The 17394-nt window shown below is 42.2% G+C and overlaps 2 protein-coding genes across 2 annotated transcripts in view; both read right to left on the minus strand.

The window, feature by feature from the left end:
- The window catches only part of cd99l2 (CD99 molecule-like 2), a gene marked incomplete at its 3' end in the record, with an annotated part of 9054 nt that extends 4133 nt beyond the window's left edge, over positions 1–4921 (minus strand). The window contains exon 1 of the mRNA XM_084549975.1: positions 4743–4921. Coding sequence (XP_084406101.1) covers positions 4743–4800 — 58 coding nt within the window. The 5' untranslated portion in view covers positions 4801–4921. The remainder of the gene's footprint in view (positions 1–4742) is intronic.
- Positions 4922–6020: 1099 nt separating this feature from the next.
- Positions 6021–17394, minus strand: alox12 (arachidonate 12-lipoxygenase). The gene is made up of 15 exons (XM_084561336.1): positions 17291–17394; positions 17028–17174; positions 15623–15824; positions 15006–15087; positions 14781–14903; positions 13071–13177; positions 12548–12720; positions 12324–12467; positions 10799–11002; positions 10417–10503; positions 9471–9640; positions 8563–8684; positions 7676–7776; positions 7394–7564; positions 6021–6617 (listed from the first exon to the last, which is right to left on the minus strand). The coding sequence occupies exons 1-15, from the start codon at positions 17315–17317 to the stop codon at positions 6438–6440; spliced, it is 2040 nt and encodes a 679-aa protein (XP_084417462.1). The 5' UTR covers positions 17318–17394; the 3' UTR covers positions 6021–6437.

Genomic DNA, 17394 nt, shown 5'->3' on the forward strand with positions numbered 1-17394 from the left:
ATAAGTTTTAGTTTTAACAAAACCACTAGTTCAATAGTGATAGAGTGAGTTACTTTAGGCTCTGTCTCTACAAGCTCAGACCTTCCATGTTTGCAAGTCGAATGCAATTAGTCGAATCAACCACCAGAGGCGGTGTCGTTTATTTTACTCTACAGATGTAGGGAAGTTACGTCTACAAATGTAGGGAAGTTACGTCTTATGCGTCACGAGGGGGCGTTTCTAGCTCCGCCCACTGAAAGACCGCCCTGTTCAAACAGAATCTGATTCAGTGTCAGTTTGGGCACGACAGGGTTAATTTCTCAGCAGCGAGAAATCCACTTTTCACACAAGAGAAACTCTAGGGCACGGCGGCCTCCTTTAAAGTTTCAACACAAAAATAATTTTTCCAGCTCACCTGGACAGACAACAAGCACAAGGTTAATTCAGCTCGTTTACGAGCACAACTTAGGAGTTATCTACTCCTGTTTTCACAAATACGCGTGTGGTAAGAATTTCGTTACCACAGCAACAACCCGTCTCATCACTTAAGAGGGGAAAATACGGCCTCTTTCACTGTCTTTAAAACAGCTGTTTTGGGTTAGGTAGCTAATCTAACCAGAAAACACAAGAGGGTCTGAATATGTCAAACTTTCTGGAACCTCGCAGCAAAGTGGACTAATATTCAGGGCGACGTTAATCAGTTTTGGAACTTCGCAACAACTGATAATCCACCAACAGGCCTTTTAAAGAGAGTGTGCTTACAACACTCTAGCATGCAAACAGTTCAGAGTCCTGGAAACTCGCAGCGACTCGACTCAGACATAACGTACGGCGACGTTGTTTCATTAAATATTGCTCAATTTTATCCTTGCAAGGTTTCTTTTACACGTTTAAAGTAAGGTAGTGACTCAATAAAGAAAGCTCATACACAACCGAAGCACAGCGAACAAGCAGCGATGTTGGATCGCTCAGCGGACATAACGGCATTAACTCTTAATTAATTATCACAGTTAAGTTTTGTCTGTAATATGAAATTACTGCAGAGAAATCAGGTATACGTAGCCTCACGCGGACGCGCCATTAATATGTAGGGTAGTCTACACCTTTTAATTGTCTCGTTAGGGCACCACCTCCTGTTATCGTAGGAAGAACACGGTTTAAATCAATTTATCAGTCTCAGTTCAATAATTTGCATATCTGAAGGAGTGAATCCTTTACTACAATTTGTACCAGTCATTCTCTGCCGTAAAACAACATCACAAACAACTTCTTAAGTGTGAACAAATATTTATTTAATGAAGTGACAACTATGAATAAATGAGGGACTAATAGAATATAGGAGTGTAATCAAATGAACGAATATAATAAGGTATGAAATAATTTCTGGAGCGATGGTGAGAGATGGAGATGTTTAAGTCCTAAACTAAAGGGAATAGATTTGATATCTACTCTAATCAATCTTCTCTAAAAGATGTTAGTAGGGAGTTTCAAAGTAGTGACACCAACTCTTTGTCTTAAGCGGTAGGAACGATTAAGCCTACTTTTGTAGAGTCTTCTCGGCATCGGTGATGGCGGAGCGTCGGTGTGACGAGATGATGGCGGAGCGTCGGTGTGACGAGATGGTGACGAAGCGGCACAGCTGATGCAGGTCTCTCTGGGACCGGTAGATAGGACTTGTTGCTTGGTCTGCAACTCCAACACCCAGCTTTGCTTGAGAGCGCTGTAGGTGTTCAGTCAAAGGCAGATGACACTTGGCAATGTCTTTGTGTTTGAAGAAAGAAGTCGGATCGTCACGTCTTCTTGATGTCGTTGCTATGGCAACAGCTTCTTGATTTCTTGATCCGTCGAAGAGATTGGGTCTTTCTCTGATATCCCAGCTGACTACGCTGGCTAATTTATAAACGATGTTGGTTAGTACTTCGGTTCGTAGAGTATAAAAATGAATAAAGCTAGAAAAATATTTAAGTCACTATAAAAATCGTACGTCGGGAAAAACATCCGACGAGAAACAAACAGAGCTTGAAAAGGACCGTATTGTCAATATTCAAGTTGTTCTTAAAGTTACTAAGGATAAACGTGTACGTAAAGTGGAAAGTGCAAAAGTCTGGAGAAAGAGCGGCGGAAAGAGCGAAAGTATAAAAGTCCTAAAGTGCAGAGAAATGGGTGCGTCTCTCTGGTTTTATGAGTTAATTATTCAGGGCGTGTTTTGGATCGGGTTTCCAGAATCTTCGCGCGGAAAGAGAAGAGAACGCCTTCTCCTTTGTTTCGAGGTGTCTTATTGCCTGATCTTCTTAACCTATTTTATATTACTAAATTTAATCATTCCATCACTCATCATGGCTCGTTAGCAATGTTTTCCGTATGCGACAACACTCAACATTACAACATGACAAGATGACGTATCAGAATGACCACATCAAAGTAACTCAAAAGCATCAATAAATTAATAAACTCAAGTTCTCTTTACATTGACATTTTGCTAATAAAAGGTCGGGGTTTCTAAAATAACAATTTCAACAGTTATGATTTCAACTAATAGCTACTATTAGTATAAGAACATACCTAAGTTTCAACATTCTTTAACTTCAACAATTGGTTAAAAGAGAGATAATACTTTTAAAGATAGCCACTTGATGGCAATGTTGATCCATCCTTACTGTGACAAATTATGTGAATTTGGGCTAGCATTATCGTACAAGGATCAAAATCGTCTCATTGTGATCGTAAGCACTTCCTGAACAATAATATATAACTTACCAAGTTATTACATTTTCGATAGTCATATTATCAAACTTAGGTGCTTTTCAGAGGAAAATGCATATCAGAGTCTGGTTCTGGGGAAAGAAAGTTATTTATGACCGGCTTATCAGTGTTTCGCTCTCTTGGTCATTCCAAGAGAGGGGGCAAAACCTGTTAAAATGGTATGTTTGCATTCGTCTCTGAAAAAGAAAATTAGTACATCACAAGTTTAAAACATAATTGAACATCACATTAAGGCTTCTAGACTTTGTCCTTCGAATCCAAAAAGGTGAGTCTTTCATTAAGATCCCCCTTTAATTCCTGGGATCGTATTGATGTCTCCTCAAGTGAAAAGAGGAAGATTAGAAGAAGAAAGAGGGTGTGAAATTCCAGAGAACTGTAAATCTGTCTCTTTTGGCTCAGATGACGTCCAGAGCATCAGTGAGGTCCGATAGCGTGGGCCTGTCCCGCGTTCAGACATGGCACCTTTATGGCTAAGGTGAAAAAGGTTGATCTGTTAGGAGAGTTCTTCTGCAAAACAACTCCGTAAATTTAAATTCCAGAGAGGGGAAGAATTGAGAGGACCACAGGTTCCTACATGACCATTCAGTGTTCTGCTGGGAAACTTCTGGAGCTGGCATTCATTGGTGTGGATGTTACTTAGACATGTAGCACCCACCTAGATCAGACCAGGCACCCCCACCCCATAGCAATGACACTCCTTGATGGCAGCAGCCACAAAAACGCTTTAGGAGCAACTAAAAAAAAACAAAAAAACATGAAGAACAGCACAAGGTGTTGACCTGGCCTCCAAATTCACTAGATCCCAAACTGATCAAGTATCTATGGGATGATCTACAGAGGCCCCTCCCCCTCAAAGCCCCCCCCCCCCCCCCCCCCCACTACCACCCTGATTCCATAAATCATACTGATGCAAGTGATATGTACTCTGCTCTGAGAAATCATTCCAACTATGATAACGATTTCTTTGGTTCAAGATCAAAAACTTGAGCTTTCACTTTAAAATTTTATTTTATTTTATTTTATATTTTATTAACTCATTCATCTTCTGTAACCGCTTGTCCTGTGAAGGGTTGTGGAGGGGAGGACTGGAGCCTATCCCAGCTGTCACTGGGGCAAGAGGCGGGGTATACCCTGGACAGGTCTGTATTTTATTTTATTTTATTTTATTTTATTCCAAGTTAATGAAACTTTTTGGGCGGCGCAGTGGTGTGGTGGTTAGCACTGACGCCTCACAGCCACCAGAAGGTTCTTGGTTCTAGCCCATCATGGCCGACTGGTTCCTTTCTGTGTGGGGTTTCCATGTTCTCCCTGTGTCTGCGTGGGTTCTCTCCGGGTACTCCAGCTTCCTCCCACCGTCCAAAGACATGCTGGTTAGGTTCATTGGTGATTCTAAACTGGTTGTAGGTGTGTGAGTGTGAATTATTGACAGCTGGGATAGGCTCCAGTCCCCCCCCCCCCCCAACCCTTCACTTCACAGGACAAGCGGTTACAAAAGATGAATGAATGAATGAAACTTTCGGCTTGGATCTGGCTCCGTGGGGTAAAGTTCACCATTACACCTATGGCCTATTTCACCAGCCAACCAAACATGCTGCCTGGGGCCATGATGGCACAGGAAGGACGCCACCACGCAGAATAAATGTCACCAACATAAGAACAAAAATAAAACAGCTGAAGCGCCACATGCTCTGGGTGTGGCTCCAGATAAAAACACCATTGTTGTAATGCCGCGAACAAAAGCATCATATGTACACCGCTCTATGTAATATTTACATTTACAGTTTATCTGTAATAATACCACAGCTGGATAAACATCAGGATCTTATTCTAGGGATAACGGGACCAAGGCTGCACCTGTCCCTCCCTCTTCCTCCCTCTGTGTGTGCAGCTTTCGGTTTGTTCAGCCTTTTGTGTCCCGGCCTGCGGGACCGTTACTCGGGCGCAAACCAATCTCAAAGCATGGTGATTTCCTGGAGGGGTGCAGGGCGACCGAGCCTTACCTCTTAGCGGCGGCAGCAGCAGCAGCAGAGCCAGGGCGCACAGAGAGCAGCGGGCCATGTCTGCAGCTCGGACACCGGAACAAAGAGACTGTTTAATTATATTCTAGTGTAGATTATAAAGGGGTGGGGGGCACACAACGGGGCCTGTCGATGTTCAGTCTGTCTACACGCTTTGCCGTTCAGCCCTCCCTGAAAACCGCATTGGCGTTCGCCGGGGCACTCCCTGACCCTCCCACTCAGGGGCGGTCCTAGCCTGGCTAGCACCCCCCCCCCCCCCCCCCAATCTAGTTTCACATATTTTTAAAAGTTTGTGCTGACTTAAAGGGAAACTACCGTTTTTTACAACCTGGACCTTATTTCTGGCATAAAATACAGTTGTAACTTTGGTGTCATTTGGAGTCGTGTGGGAGATATTTAAATCAGCGTATATCCATATGGTGGGAGTGACTGGGGCACCGAAACACAGCCTCTAAATAATGCATTATCTGCCACGAAACTCGTTAATTTCACCAATATTTTGTTATGATACACTAGTGCTATTCCCAGTTGAGTCCAGAGTTACCTGTTATCATCATCTGGGGTCTGTAGATTGACCTACTAACCTCTGATCTGGCTGAATATTTTTCTGATTCTGAGGTTGTGGACTAACCATAGTAGGTCAGAGGTGAGTAGGTCAATCTACAGACCCCGGAAGATGATAACAGGTAACTTCAGACTCCACGGGAATAGCACTAGCATATGATAACAAAATATTAATGAAATGAACTTGTTTCACGGCAGATAAAGCATTATTTAGAGGCTGTGTTTCGGTGCCCCAGTCACTCCCATTATATGGATATTCGCAGGTCTAAATATCGTCCAAACAACTCCAAATAACACCAAAGTTATATGGGTGAGTAAACAATCGTATTTATGGCAGAAATAAGGTCCAGGCTGTAAAAAACAGTAGTTCCCCTTTCACCTCCTCACTACCAGTAATGTAAAACCTGAATATCCCCCACCCACCCACTGCATACTACCGAATTAACTCCCTTGCCCTTAACTTCATTTGGGGCTTTTCAACAATACCAGATGTAAAGGGGTGGGGCTTTGGTACCTTTCTCTTGTCGTCTATCGTTTATATCCCTCTATTGCACAGATTTTGATGCTGAAAATGATTCACTGTCATTTACTGATTTATTTTGGATCATTTTATTGTCAGAACATTTATATATATATTTCAGACCCCTACCCCACCACTACGTTGTGCAACAATACTACAAACCAACAGAGGAAATTATTAATTCATACATCATAAGGAAACTTTTAGAGAGCAATAAAACATCAGAAAATCTTCCAAAAGTGTCAACAAATCATGAAACAAAGAAGTTAAAACATATTTACATATCTAACTTAATACAGCGACTTAATACAACTCTTAGATAGTTGGAGAATGACCCAGTTACCAGTTCTATTTGGCTGTTTTCAAACGTTAAAAGGTACACAGATAGGTCCCCTTAATAGCTTGTTGCATGTAATAAATCTCACGTTGCCATCAACTGAGGACTATATATACATATATATAGACATATATAAAAAAGCAAGACAAGAAACACCAAGGAAGAAGATTACAGAATAAAAACTATTTCTCTTTTACTAGTTAAGAGTTTTCTTTTCAAAAGATTTACAGAAACAAAAATGTAATGCGAAAGATTTCTATATGGTGATGCTGTTTTCAACGCGGCTGGGCAGGAGGAACAGGTACTGCAGCTCCAGTCCTTCATTCTGACTCAGGATGTGAGCCTCAATCTCCTTCAGGTCCATCCTGAACTTGTCGATCACCTCCAGGGCCTGCTCTTCGGTGAAGTAATCCTCTGTGTATTGACCCAAGGGAATCTAGGCAGAAGAAAATGGAACAAATCTTATGAATAATAAAACGTATAAGGAGGTCAACTCCCTCCTCTCAACCCACAGGACCCAAAGACCCCCCCCGCTAACAGGACACCACAGGACACCCTCAGAAGGCCCATGTCCATTCTCTGATGAGTCACAACTATAGTCTATATAAATATGGACGGCAAAGTGAAGCCAAATCAAGTAGAGCTCCCCCTAGTGGCAGGCTGCAGTATATGTCATAAGCTCCACCCCCTCCATGTTAGTGGGTGGGACTTGGGCAAAGCTAAATCACTAAAATACATGTCAAATACATGTCTTTTCAAAGATGGCTTCTGTCATTTTAGGTGTTGATGAATGTTCAAGTGTCAATTTTTTGGATACGTTTCATAATTAGTTATTTGACGCTATAAAAACAGGATGTGACATAATGGCGACCACTAGTTGTCATGCCAACCGCTCTGTAAAGCGGTCCGTGAGAGTTGTAAAAAAAAAAATTAAATCAAGTACAGTGAGCGCAGTATTAATTAAAAGAAAATGCGAGTGAGTCTGTAGGAAGCGTAGAACTCTGGCTACAAAGTCTCAAGATGGCGCCGCCCGTATCCCCAGGGAAATAGCGTCATTTAGGCCAATGCAAGGAAGTGGAGATGTGTAGTCCATATTTACATACAGTCTATACTCACAACTGTTTTGGGGGCACAAGGCCTGCACAATATTAGTCATAATGTTGTGGCTGATGGATCAGCTATTTTTTTTTTAATGTTCCCACATAAACTCACTGCGTCCGGCTGTGCTCGCCCCAGATGCCACGTGATAGCCATCTGTACGCAGGACTGGCCGACATCGGGGAGGCTGGCCATGATCATCTCCATGGTAACGGCGTCTTTGTCCGTCGGAGGCGGTTCCCTCATGGTGCAGGGCGTGTTGGGCACCCAGGCACACCAGTCAAACTAAAAGCAACAAAAAAATAAAAATAAAAAAAAACATCCTGGTTGTCGTGGCAATGTAGTAAAAGACGGCGCTTAAAAGCATTTTCGCGTAAGTGTGCGAGTGTTCGTCACCTGTCCGTTGTTGGTCGCGGCGTGCTGAGCTGTGCTGGTGAAGATGGCCACTGCCAGCAGGGTGTAGAGCTCCTCTTTGGTGCGGAGACTATTGGGCAGACCTAAAACACCCCCATCATCAGGTACAAACACTTCATCTCTTCATACATGAACCAATTCCTCTAATGCGTCAACTAATTCTAAGCCTGTGCTACACAACTTCCTTTCAACTAATTACTATATTTCATACACTTCGTAGACCACGTTTATATCAAACTATGTGATTTAAACTTGACCTGGAGGACGACAGGAAGGTTAAGCAACTTAATTGCGGCAACAAACGGACGGTGATTTAAATCTGTCTATAGAGCTTTGTGTTGTAAAAAGGAGGACTGGAGAAGATTTGGATTGTTTCTCCGTAGATTTTCTTTGATTGTAGTGATTCAAATTCAGTAAATCTATGATTTTTGCTCACTTGAATTAGTTTATTATTAGGGCATTTATTAGAAGAGTAAGTATAAAGTTGCACGTCCACGCCGTTTGATTAATTTGGCCTGGCTTCACACATAAATATAGCTTTGAGTCATCTGCATAGAGACTGATATGTCTTCATTCTTTCTGAACAATGTCACCCTATAGAAGTGAATCAACTATTTGAAAAGTATTTCCTTTGTATCGCCTTTATTAGACCTTTAGCTGCAGAACACGGAGAAGTCTTCAGAAAAATAAAATACCTGCTACACTATCCCATCTAACCACACGCTGTGGAGTACTATTAAATCCTATTGATGGTGCTGAGGTGCTGCCTGTTTTTATACAGGCTATACATATCTGAGCTGTCTGTTCTGATTACGACTTGGCTCAGCGGTGTATTTGTTAACTGTTATTAATGGTTACTCGTGACTGACCAAAGTTTGGAAGCTCTGTGAAGCCTTCTTGTGATATGTCTCTGAACCAGGCCTGGAGCTCCACGTCCTTCTGCACATCAAGGTCTGACTTGTAGTATAGGTTCACCATACCAGAGACAAAGCTGAAGAAAAAGGGAAAATAAGAGGCATAGTTAGATAATATTCATTAAAAACACATCTGCATGCAAGGAATTACACAGAACATGCGTGAAAGAATCCTGCTAGTAGTATCCAAACAAACCCAACCCTAAGGAGGCTGAGATACCTTTGTGTGTTCACTAATCATCAGGGCCGTAATTCAGAATCTTATCTAAAGTCAACGGTTGCATGTTAAATTTGACAAAGATTTATTTCATGATGAAATAACAATCCATCTTGTCAAGCTGCTGCTCAAGTCAAACATCTTGGCACACAAACACAATCATCTATAACTGATGGAGCATTTAATCAGAGTCAATGGGACAATGACTGAACTGAGTGAAAAAAGCTTTTCATTGTCATCATAGATATTTACCCCCACTTTTTGGGGGAAATCATAGAAGCTGATAAAGCTCTGAAACCTAATAAACACAGATCAGTCAGAACATTATGACCACTGACAGGAGAAGTGAATAACATTGACCATCTTGTGACAATTCATTGTTCTGCTGGGAAACTTTTGGACCTGGCATTCATTGGTGTGGATGTTACTCAGCCACTTTATTTCATATATATTCATTGTTGTTTGTAAAATTGTGCAAACTTATATATATATATATATATATATATATATATATATATGGATCGATAAAAACGTCTTACAACACTTTAGTATTCTATATTTTTATAAGGTTGACCGGTTGCGGTCAACCTTATAAAGCCGACACCTTATAAAGCATTTTAGAAGCTGTTGAGGCCGTGTTGTCTACCTGTGAATGGACTCCCACAGCATCAGACTGTGTTCTCTGTAGAAATAGTTTGGGAGCCGGGACACTCCTCTCTCGTTGAAGTCGATGTGGGGCTGAAGGGAGCGGTAGGTCAGGACCTTGTACTCCCTCTGGGCCAAAATCAACAGGCCCTCTCCACCGGTGGACACAACCTGCAAAGACAAACACGATTACACCACATCAGTGACAAAATAAATAACTTAGACCTCTCGCTCAGTCATATTTAAAACCTCTGTCAAGGTATTGCTGCTACAGACTAATTTCAAGCGATTAATCTTATCGATTATTTTTGCGATTAATCTATCGGTAGTTTTTCTCAACTAATCTGTTCGGTTAACCACATATTTTAACATCATGTCTTAAATCCCGATTATTTATCTTCACCACCACAGATAAACCGTCTGTACAGTCGTCCGGTGAATCGGTGGTTCTGCATAAATGGAACATAATTTTACGATTAAATGTTAATATCTGAGCAGTAAACATAAAGTGCAATGCTTACATGAAAGAAAAACAAATGACACCATTAAACTAAAACATTGGTTGGTTTACAGTGGAGCACCGGCCCATACTGGCCGTAACATGGGTGCAAACTATTCTTGCCATTGGACGCTGGTGCTGCCGGGACATAGGTGACATATACCTGAAAAGCACTTTAGTCTTTGGATCGTGCTAACGTTAGCTGCTTAGGTAGCCACACAGCTAACATTTCAGCTAATAATGATAACGCAAACAACTTGAACAATTCAGATTAAGAGAGCTTTATTCGTCCCAGGAGTAACGTCAATTTGAAGACAATGGTGTGGTAAACAAGACACATTTAAAGAAACAAAATCCAATCCAAGCAAGTCCATGTGGAAGTCTAGTTGAGTTTCCCCTGCACTTCACCTACATCTCGTCAAGCCCTCGTGAAATAAGGAGGACCTACCCGTTTGAAGATGCCGTCAGCGGAGATGAGTTGAGTGCGCCCCCTACAGTTGATCTCCAGGGTGTAACGCAAATGAGGAGCCAAGAGCTAAAGCAGGAAAACAACAAAAAACTCTTCATTGTTTGAGTTACAAGTTAATAAGCTGTTAATATTGGTCCAGAAAATACAGATCGAACAGGTTGTAAAGGGCGTCTCTGTTGGTTCGGACACCAACAGTATACTGCAAGTAGGCATTGGAGGAATTTTATAAATTGAAATTAATACATGTGAATAAAATTTGATAAGTACTTTTACATAGACTTTGCCCTATGGTCCTAACTGTGTGTCTTACAAAGGTCTGATCTCTGTGTTTGAAGCAATCGTTACAGACGTGGGTGCTCACCTTGTATATAGGGTGAACGGCAGGCAGCTGTCTCAGAGTAGCCACGCAAAACACCTCGACCACCAGGTGAGTCCGAAGCAAGTGAGACAGCACTTGGAAGACCTGGAACTCAGAGTGACGCACCCAGATCTTAGCCAATAGCCAGGCCAGAGGTGGGTCTGTGGGCAGGAAGATGGGCGTGTCCAAACCTGGAGACTGGTCGAGCTGAGGATGAGGAAGACAGACTCTTATTAAGGGGTCATGTTCCTCTGCATTTATATAAATACTCCCCAAAGAAATTTGCGTTTGGTCAGAATTACATTCAGTAGAAATATGGACTCAGGTCGAATGACTTGAATTTAAGACTCAAGTCACAGATTTGATGATTTAAGAGAGGGCTTGCGACTCAACTTGGAGTTTTACTCCAATATTTTACACCTTCAACCAAACACTTAAAAGCATTAAAAACCACTAAGACTGGTTTACGGTTCCACTTTGGCCCCCTTTTGCTAAGATCTCCATCCGTGCAGAGTGAAGGATTATTGGAATACTACCAATGTGGAGGCTTTGGAGAAGAGCTTGTATTAGGCCTACAGCGCGTCGCCTCCGGGACTCAAAACTTAACAAGTCTCGCAAGTTTAGTTTAGCCTGACTCAGGACTTGAGACTTGAAACTCAAGTGCGGTTTATACCTCTGCGGGACTAGACGGCTTACCCTACGCCGGTGCGATTCATTTATACTTGTGCGCTCGTCAGTCTGTCTCACTCTGTAACTACTTTCTGCTTCACTTTCAACAATGGCGACTGAAACTTTCACCAGAAAGTCAAGTCGTACAAATGTTTGTATCTCCGAATCTCTTCAGTTAACCTTTCCTCCATGTGTTTGCCCATCTTTATTGATCCATTTACATTTCTGGGGAAATGTATGTCAGGCTACGGTGTTAGGGTCTGGGCTGTTGCCATAGCTACGAAGTCAAATTGACGCAGATGCATAAACCACCTATAACTGTGACTCGCAAAACAATGACTTGGTTCCACCTCTGACATTCAATGACCGCTAGGTGTTTGCTTTAGGGAGACAAACTGTTGTTGTTGTTGATGCTATATAAATAAAACAAGCTTTTGTGTATTAAGATGAATCAATTGTAATTTATCTGATGACTCACAACAGCCTACATATGGTCAAACATATGGTCTGCGGATCAAAAAACTGCATAGAAGACATTAACTGCAATTTTTTAAAATAAAATTAGCACCTATTCCTAATTTGTCCACTAGGGGTTGCTCTGTTTTAGGAGGAGTTGTAGTCATAACACAACAACTCAGGCCCAGAACTAAACTCTAGGAGGCAGCATTGTGCAGAAATTCGCTGAAATCAAAAACTAGATCAAATTGGACTGAATGTGGCCCCTGGACTAAAATCAGTCTGACATCCCTGGCCTCCGGCCTTCTTCTTTACCGACTCGTGTACTTTTGCGACGCACTACAGTTCTTTCATTCAGCATTTTCTGCACAGATCTTAAGGGTGCAATGGCTGCGGATGATACCTGTATCGCAATAGGTATGAGTCCGTCGTCTGGGTGTTGGTACAGGAGACAGAGTGGAGCAGCGATGTACTGAGGTTTACCCTTGATTGTGTTGGTGGGAATTCCATCCATAATGGCGTAGTCTAATAAGTAAATGTTCCCCGCCTGGACGGGAGAGAAGTGGAAAAATTAAGTCAAAGCGAGGGCATGGACATAAACAAGGTCAATGAGAAGGCTTGCACCACCTTCATCTCCTTGTCCAGGTTGGTTCCGGCAGCCATCGAACTCTGCACCATGTTCGCCTTGACGGGGAAGTTCTCTGGCAGATGATTGCACCTCTGAATCATCCTCGGGTTTGAGCCGTTCAGACACTGGTAGCCAAAGAAACGATCCTCCTTCCAGTGCACCATACAATACTCTGAGTTACACAAACATATGGGCTGATTACATCACAACAAACAATGCTTCAACCATCCAAATCACATGTCAGGTCATGCAGTGTTTTATCTTGGCCTATATCAGCAGATGCAGATATAACGCATTTGACTATGCAAAGTAGATTTAATGAGTTATTCAACAAAATGCCTTCAGCTATGTTATAGCATCCCCGTGTGGTTGACATGTCACTTCTGTCCTGTAAATCATTTTCAGGCCCTACCGTTTTCTTTTTCTTAAAAAGTCCACCTTTCCACCACCCACAGTTTGCTCCTTGTGTTTGCATTGTTTCCCTTTTGTCATTTAAAACCCTGAAATGTGTAATTTGCCCACCGGCTATGGGGCTTCGTAGCTTCCAGAAGATCCGTTTGAAATCGTCCAAGTCACTCCAGGATTTCCCAAACCTGATGGCCAACTTCTTCAGGGACAACTCCAGCAAGCTTAGCAGAATGAAAAAAAAAAACACACGTTCCCGTTTTGTCAATCAGCCAGAACCACCAATTTGGGAACAAAAAGGCAACCACAGGTTTTTTGGAATTAAGACCGGGTTTGGGTTACAAATGACAGCTTTAGTCCTCTCTGAATATGGTGTGGTGTGTGTGTGTGCTCATGTACAGCTATCCTTCTGAGGACTAGTTTCAGGATTTTTTTCTGCAAAATTAAGACATTTGTTCAAAGTGAGGACATTTTGGCCGGGTCCTCACTTCTTTACAAGGCAGCCTGAAGGCAAAGACTTGGTTTTAGGGTAAAGGTTAGGGTTTGGTTATAATCAGGATTAGGTTTAGGGACTTAGTTGAGATCATAGACTCTATAATAAAGATTGAGGACAGGACAGCTCCTCAAAAGTGAAGCCAAAGCAAGCAGAGGTCCCGCTTGGGGGCTGGCTGCTGTGTATGTCATAAGCCCCGCCCCCCTCTATGTTAGCGGATGGGACTTGGACCAGACTAAAGGCCTGCCATTAGTTGTATTACTACCACTGGAATGATTTTAGGTGTTTAATATAATGCTGATGCATTTTTCTGAAAAGTTTTGTTTTGGTTAGTTATGCGACGCTATAGAAACTGTGGTTGTAAAGCTGTCTCATAGGACAGTGAGAGAGTGAGAAAAAATAAATAAATAAGTGTAGTGTATAATCTAATATTTCTTTGTAACTGCCGGAGGTAGCGCAGACGAAAACACCAGTGACTGTAGAGGAAGTGTGGGTGGGTCAAAGATAACATGGCTCCACTCTCTGCCTGTACTGTTCAGGCTCTGGGTCCAAAATTCACCAAGATGGTATCGCCAGTATACTAGCGTCAGTTTGACGAATAGAATAGAATAAAACTTTACTGTCCGAGGTGGACATTTGGCTTCAGCTCACCAACACAAAGGATAGTACTAAAATACCAAAGTTGACAAATACAAACAGCATTACATTGACATAATAATAAATACAGTAAGACAGTGGATGGGAGTTCAAGTCACTACATGTGGATTGGTCACTTGGTTGTGTTAAGAATGCCAATGGGATTAGGGATAAAAGACTTTTTAAAAAAACCCTTGGCCAGAGGGGCTCTATAGCGCCTCCCAGATTTCAAAAGTTCGAACTGATTAAAAAGAGGGTGGGAGCTATCTGCCAGGATTCGCTTAGCTTTCCTCCCCGTCCTCTCAGTACAGATGTGGGTCAAAGACTTTTGGGGTTTTCCCACAATTTTACTTGCCATTGCCACAGTCCTGTTTAGTTTATTCTTGTACTTACTGCTTAAGTGTCCCAACCAAGCAGAGAGATGAAATGTTAGGACACTCTCTATGTGTGCAGTATATACAAGTTCCAGAATCACTGGACTGACCCCAAGACAGCTCAGTTTTCTAAGTAGGTGAAGCCGCTGTGAACATTTCTTAAAAACAAAGTCTGTAGGGAAGTGGAGACGCGTTGTCGTTTATTCGTACAGTCTATAGTTGAGATGGTTATGATTAAGGGCTAGGGACAATCATTACGTCAATGAATGTCCTCACAATGACTGAAGTCACACAAACATGAGTTGGTGGGTTTGAACTACTTACGCGTAGTGTAAAGAATGCTCAAAGTCACTCCTCTTCTCGTTGTCAAAGCGAACGTCTTGGGGTAAATCTCCCTCTGTCTTAGCATCAATGCAGCGGGGGATCCCTGGAGCCCAGGTAACCCACCTGACACGCAAACACAGCACGATGCAAACCTTCATACAGGATAAATTAAACAAGGAAAACATTAACAAACACGTGAGAGAGAGTTTTTTTTGTTTGTCGGACCTGTACGTCTTCTGTCGCTCCTGCAGCTCTGCCTTCCTGTGTGCCAGGAGCTGGGGTGAGGAGTCCTCCTTTACCGTCTTTGCTACAGAGGCAGAAAGAAGGGGAGAGGCAGGAAGGTATAGACCTTTAGTTGCCTTGAATGTTGACGGTACTGGTCAATTATGCGTTTTTTGTGCATTTGTCATTTTCGTCAATGGGAAATTGCGCAGAAAATTGCAGATACAATCAGAGATCAAAAGAAAAAATTGGGAATATTTAAATTTCCCCGATATTTTCTGCAAAATCACTTAGTTGAGAATGGCTCCAAATGGCTCAAACTTTATCCATACTTTATAGTAATAATCTAAACCATGTCATGTAGTATGCACAAACGCTGTGGAGGAGTTACACAATGTGCACCTACTACATTCATCTCTGCACAGGTAGTGAAAATATAAAAGATTTGCAAGATCGGGATTTGCATGTCACCTGCCTTGTGCAAGCACAAAAAATAGTACATAATGTTTGCCTGTCATGATAAATTTGCATCACGCCCCGTTGAGGCGTCGGTCCTTATTCAAAGTCGCCTCAACAGCACAGCTGAGCACTGGGAGTTGATTCCGAATGCTCTTTCCTACCTGTCCCCTCTCGTATCTCCACCTTGACGTCCCCTAAGAGCCAACGGTAACAGGGAAAAACCAGCTCTTTGTCTCCGCCTGGAGGCTCCACTGTGACATAGCGACAGAACCAGTTGTCTTCCACCCAGTACTTCTGCTTCTCCAGCCGAACCAGTAGCAGGGAGCCTAAAGGCGATGGGCTGGCCACTTTGTACTCATCCACCTGATGAAAAACGTAAAAGGAACAATGAGGAAACAAAAGAAAATCACCTTCACTTCATCATGGAAACAGACTAACAACACGTTGTTTTTGTGTGTGTTTGGTCTATCTGCAATCCCTCCAGCGTTCAAACATGTCCCTAATAGGGGTTTATACAGACTAGTCGACTAGTCGCCGATCATGTGACGATAACAACATGGACGCCTCCGAGAAAACAGGTGGGGAGCCCAGTGTGTCGTTGCAGCAAAACGAGTAGCGGAAATACTTCAGTAAAGATGCAGCCCGTACTACCGTGACGTGTCAGTCCTGAAATACAACTAAAGTACTACTGCAATGCATCAGAAAAGGCTAATGCTAAAGCTAGCAGAGGAACACTACAGCAAATTTGATGTTGAATTTCAGCATGTGAAAGTTATTAGACCTTTAGCTGCAGTACACGAAGAAGGCTTCAGAGACATAACCCTGCAACACTATCCCATCTAACAACAAGCTGTGGAGCACTATTAAATGCTACTGGTTGTGCTGGGGTGATGCATGTTTTTATACAGGCTATACATATCTACAGCTCACAGTATGTAGCACATGAGCTGTCTGTTCTCAGCAGATGTATTCAGGTCAAGAATATAGATTTCATTACTTTCTGCCAGGTTTCTATTAGAGACGTCATCAGAGGTATCGGCTCGACTTTCACCACATAACAGCTGACTCTGTTTACATAGAGCATTCCTGTTGGATTCATTATACGCACATACGGTGTAGTTAGGTCGATATAGTTTTGGACACCGTCACAAATGTTATTTCTGTTAGATTTAGAGTTTCCTGTATGATGACTGTGGGTTTAAAGTGAAAACTCTCAGCTGTAGATAGACAGAATATACAAGAAATGCATAGACATATACAAAGTATATATATAATATACCATTTCATGTACTTATTGTACATTTTCTGTTAAGTTAAATGTATATATTTACTTACTATAGTTTTGTACAGTCAATTTTTGTTTAAAGTTTGTGAAAAAAGGGGGATAAATTAAAGGATTCTCTTAAAGGATTCTCATATAGGATTATCTTAAAGGATTATCTTAAAGGATTATTTTATAGATGCACTCCAGTAAAGCTACTGCCGAGGAAATGCCACCAAACCACTCTCTTCTCGTATTCAGGTTCATGACATTAGCATCTCGCATTCATCGCGGGAATAACTTACTGCCCCTCGACAGAAGTCCAGTCCAGGGTTGTCCAGCAGGGTGCGCTCACTCTCCCCCTTCTCGCCCACCAGGGTGACATAGATGTAGTTGTTGGTGCCCGAATACTCCGACGTCCCTGTGGCCACCTTTACCTTATAGACTTCCATCTAAAAAACATGCACATACACACAGCATTAGGTTTCTGTCAGGACGGCCACATTTTAAAACGAATAATAAAACGAATAGACTGTAAACCTAGATTTGCCAAAGAAAGTCAACAAACCAGCGAGCAGCTATCAGCAGTGGACATAGTCTTGCCTTTCCCTTCGTCCTGAATAGAGTCGTCTGTGGAGCTGATAGTGTTTCCGTTCAGTATTTCCTCATATT

Source organism: Chelon labrosus, assembly GCF_963514085.1.
Source record: "Chelon labrosus genome assembly, chromosome: 1".
In the NCBI taxonomy this organism is placed as follows: Eukaryota; Metazoa; Chordata; class Actinopteri; order Mugiliformes; family Mugilidae; genus Chelon; species Chelon labrosus.